Genomic DNA, 4,003 nt, shown 5'->3' with positions numbered 1-4,003 from the left:
CTAACCTCAGACTAGTCATAGTTTAGTTAAAGTCGGGCTAACCTCAGTCTAGTCATAGTTTAGTTAAATTCAGGCTAACCTCAGACTAGTCATAGTTTAGTTAAATTCAGGCTAAACTTAGACTAGTTGTAGTTTAGTTAAAGTCGGGCTAACCTCAGACTAGTCATAGTTTAGTTAAAGTCAGGCTAACCTCAGACTCGTTGTAGTGGTACAAGCAGCAGTAGTACAATGTTGTGATCAGAGGCATGTAGAGGATCGGTGCTTTTCTGGGAAACTTTCTGAAGATTTCCATCTTTCCGTCACGCTCAGCTCTTTGATCTGCTGCCTGGCAGACGGACAGACAGACAGACAGACAGACAGACAGACAGACAGACACAGACAGACAGACGGACAGACAGACGGACAGACAGACGGACAGAGAGAGACAGGGACAGAGAAGCATTTAGACAGACAGTAAAACGTGGTTTATGTTTTACTGGTAAACAGCAGAACAAAGATGTTTTAAACTGCAGTCTGGTCCAGTCTGGACCGGTTCTGACCTCAATGATGATCTGCCTCTCCAGCAGAGTGTAGTGGTCCTGAACATGAGCAGAGTCCTCGAGAGAAAACGGAAGGCTGAAAACAAACAATAAACAACAAACAATTATAACAAACAAACATCTATCCATCCAAAGGAAGGATCAAAGAGTCAACAGGTCCAGAAAGAAGCCCAGACTGAGTCCTGGGTCTGGGGTCTCCATCCATCCTAATCAGACGTCTGGGTCTGAACCACCTCATCTTAGAAAGAGCAGCAACTCCACAATGAGCTCCTACAGACGATGGCCTCCTCATCTATCCTTACTTCAGCTGTTTAGATCCAGGATCTCCTTCCAGCACTAAGGGGTGGAACATGAACAGACCAGTAAATAGAAAACTTATTTTGGATCAGCCTTTTCTTCATCACAACGGACTGGAGCAACACCCTTATTACTTGAACTCCTCTGCTTGAGGCAAATGCTCACCCCTAACACCCCAGGGAGGTCTGGCCTCAGACCTAAAGGAGCTCATGTCAGAAGCTGAAGGTCATGACTGGAAGACACTGACAGAACCCACTCCTCCCCATGACTGATCCTTTAGATCCGGTCTACAAACGCCACAATCCAGATCAGAGACAAGGGGCAACCCAGGTAGAGTCCAGTCTGGATCAAACTCGACTTTGTACCAACATAGCACCTGCTTGGGTTCTACAGAGACTGGACAGTCCTTAAATGTGACCCCCAGCACCCAGTACTCAGCCATAGGCTTCAGATCCACAAAACACATGTGGGCTGGACTTTCAGGACCACCTTAAAAACTCTGCAAGGCCCTTCACCTTCTCCTTCAGGTGTGACTCACCTGAGACAGCTCTTTACGAAGTCCCGCCTCTTGTTTTCATCTTTGATGCTCTTGTACTCTTTATATTGAAACAGCTGGAAACAGATGTTAAATTACACTCGCACCCCATCAACCTTCATGTTGTACTCATGTTGTGGTCGTGTTTTTAGCATTACGCACCGCGACATCCTCCGTCCTGCCGAGAGTTCTGGAGAGAAGAAGAAGAAACCAGACGTAAACAAACTCAGACATGAGGAAGAGTTCAAATTACAGGTGAGTCCAGGTGAGTTCAGACCTGAGCAGCTCCAGCAGCAGCCTCTGGTCTCTGGTCTCGGTCAGGTAATGGATGAAGTGTCTCAGAGCCGTCTGTCTGGACTCCAGCTCTCGAAATAAAACCTCTGATCAGAAAAAAACTCACACAGTAAGAGTCCCACTCTCAGTTCTGACAACGGGAGAACCAAACCAGGACCAGAACCACTCACCTTTACAGAGACTCCGCTTTAAATAAATCAGAACCTGGAAACAAACAATGAGATCCAGCTGTTGATGAAGTTTTATTGATTGTTGAGTTCGTAAGGAGTGAAAGTAAAGTTACTGCAGTGATGACGTTTCCATCGTGAGCAGCGACGGCGAAGTCCAGCAGCAGGAGTTTGTCCTGCAGAGAGCGAAACTTCTCCAGGGACACCGCCTGCAGTACAAGTACACAGAAACACTGCAGTTTACAATTACACTAAAATACTGTAAATGTATTTAATGTGAGTACAGGAGTAGAGGTGAGTTACCTTTCCCTGCTGCAGCCTCTGAACCGTCTCTTCAGGTGACCAATCGCCAACAAAATCCTGACATCATAACAAACGTCAAATGAACACAAAAAATATGACTACAAATAGTAATCAGATTACAGGACTATAGTTACCTTGTACTCTGATTTTGGTTTTCGAAGCTCAGGAGCAAAGAGCCTGACGGACGGGTCACCGAGCGCTAAAATACAACATGTGGTTCAGTCTTTGAGGTGACGGGTTAATTAAACCATTCAGTAATTGATTACACTCACTGTCAGTGAAACTCTGCAAGTTTCCTCCTTTACTCTTTCCTGCAGACAAACACATTAAACATCAGTCACATGATCAGGATCCGTTTTCTGCCTATGATGGAGAGGAGAGCTGCAGAACCCTCCTCCTGAAAATACTTTAACCTCCAATACATAACTATGCTCTGCAGCACCAGGAATGGTTGTGCATCATTTCTACCCAGCATGCACCACGTCAGGTTCTCACCTTTGAACAGGGCGCTCAGGGAGAGCCCCGATTGGCTTTTGTTAAGTGACGGCCTCTCTGTGGAGATCTTGGGGAAGGCGGGTTCTTTTTCTGTCCTCTGATTGGATGCTGCCGTCTCTTTGACGGACCAGGAAATACCTGAGGACACAGGAGGCACGGGTCATCAGCCAATCGCAGCCCAGGATTCTCCACAGAACGAGACTTACTGCCGACCGGCTCGCCGCTCCAGCTGACTTTCTCCACTTCATCTTCGTCGTCGTCGTCCACCAGCTGTCGAATACTGTTCACCGCCTGCCTCGATTCTTTTAACTAAGTTAAAAAACAAAATGAAAGTGGGATGTTTTGCTGTTTGTTTTGATGATGCGTTACTACCTTCATCTGCTAAGCAGCTTTCTGTCACTTTTATCTCCATTTATGGATTTTAAAAGCAAGCCTCCTTTAACGCGACAGTGACGTTTTGTAATGAGGTATCATAAGGTGATCTTCATTTTAAAGAGAAGTTCTGCTAATTTGAACAGCAAAACATCCAGGCTCTTTTAAGTTACTGCAATAAATGTCAAACGTTTTCATAATTCCAGCAGAAAGAGCTGTTTTGTTCATTTAACCACAAACTACCAGTCATGACTGCAGTGTCCTCTCAGCAGGTTCACATGACAAGAAGCAGCGAATCGGTCAGAAGAGAGCAGATGTTACCCTGCTGAACTCATCATCTTCATCATCGAAGGTAAAGGCTTTAAACTTGGAGCTGTTCCAGTAGTCTTCCTCATCTGCTTTGCTTTTCATCATCTGGACACGAACAATCAAACACTGTTTAAATCAACTTGGTCATTTCTGCCAACAAACATGTTTTTATTAAACGTTATGATAATTCTTTATGCATTCAGACTCATCTCTCTGAACTTTTATTATTTATTGTTGCAGGTTAGCAACTAACTGCTAGCATGCTAACAAACGTCAGTAAATAACTTGTTTTTTCCAGATGTGTCAAACGGAGAGAAAAGTCACACGATTCCGTAAATATATAAACTTTAATCCGGTTTACCAAAAATGACAAAACACTGTATACAACGCTGACAATTGATCAGAATAAACCCAATGTTTGTACCTTCAACTGCCGCTGCTGCGCTTCCTTTTCCTTTTGGTCTGACAGAAGCTTTGTGACTTCCGGTCCCGCAAGGGCTTCTGGGATTTTTATTTTTTATATTGGCAAATTAATTTGAAGTGCATTACCGCCACCAACTACACTGGAGTGGATCTGGAAATAAACAGGAGAGAAAAAACTATAGATTCGAGTAACATTAGCTACTTGCCTTTAAAAAACATAAACATCCATCCATCCATCCATCCATCCATCCATCCATCCATCCATCCAT

At 44.3% G+C, this 4,003-nt stretch overlaps 1 protein-coding gene across 1 annotated transcript in view; it reads right to left on the bottom strand.

Annotated features, from left to right (window-relative positions):
* vipas39 (VPS33B interacting protein, apical-basolateral polarity regulator, spe-39 homolog) overlaps nt 1–3,790 on the bottom strand; it is a 5,367-nt gene extending 1,577 nt beyond the window's left edge. Inside the window, exons 1-14 of the mRNA XM_037685673.1 lie at nt 3,736–3,790; nt 3,324–3,416; nt 2,837–2,939; nt 2,631–2,768; nt 2,408–2,446; nt 2,270–2,334; nt 2,136–2,192; nt 1,949–2,041; nt 1,836–1,869; nt 1,649–1,751; nt 1,534–1,561; nt 1,375–1,448; nt 540–615; nt 191–325 (exon numbers count right to left, since the gene is read on the bottom strand). Coding sequence (XP_037541601.1) covers nt 191–325; nt 540–615; nt 1,375–1,448; nt 1,534–1,561; nt 1,649–1,751; nt 1,836–1,869; nt 1,949–2,041; nt 2,136–2,192; nt 2,270–2,334; nt 2,408–2,446; nt 2,631–2,768; nt 2,837–2,939; nt 3,324–3,416 — 1,038 coding nt within the window. The 5' untranslated portion in view covers nt 3,736–3,790. The remainder of the gene's footprint in view (nt 1–190; nt 326–539; nt 616–1,374; nt 1,449–1,533; nt 1,562–1,648; nt 1,752–1,835; nt 1,870–1,948; nt 2,042–2,135; nt 2,193–2,269; nt 2,335–2,407; nt 2,447–2,630; nt 2,769–2,836; nt 2,940–3,323; nt 3,417–3,735) is intronic.
* Nucleotides 3,791–4,003: the final 213 nt, after the last annotated feature.

Source organism: Nematolebias whitei, chromosome 12 (genome assembly GCF_014905685.2).
Source record: "Nematolebias whitei isolate Nwh7 chromosome 12, NemWhi1, whole genome shotgun sequence".
Taxonomy (NCBI): domain Eukaryota; kingdom Metazoa; phylum Chordata; class Actinopteri; order Cyprinodontiformes; family Rivulidae; genus Nematolebias; species Nematolebias whitei.
This window is presented reverse-complemented; position numbering and strand designations above follow the sequence as displayed.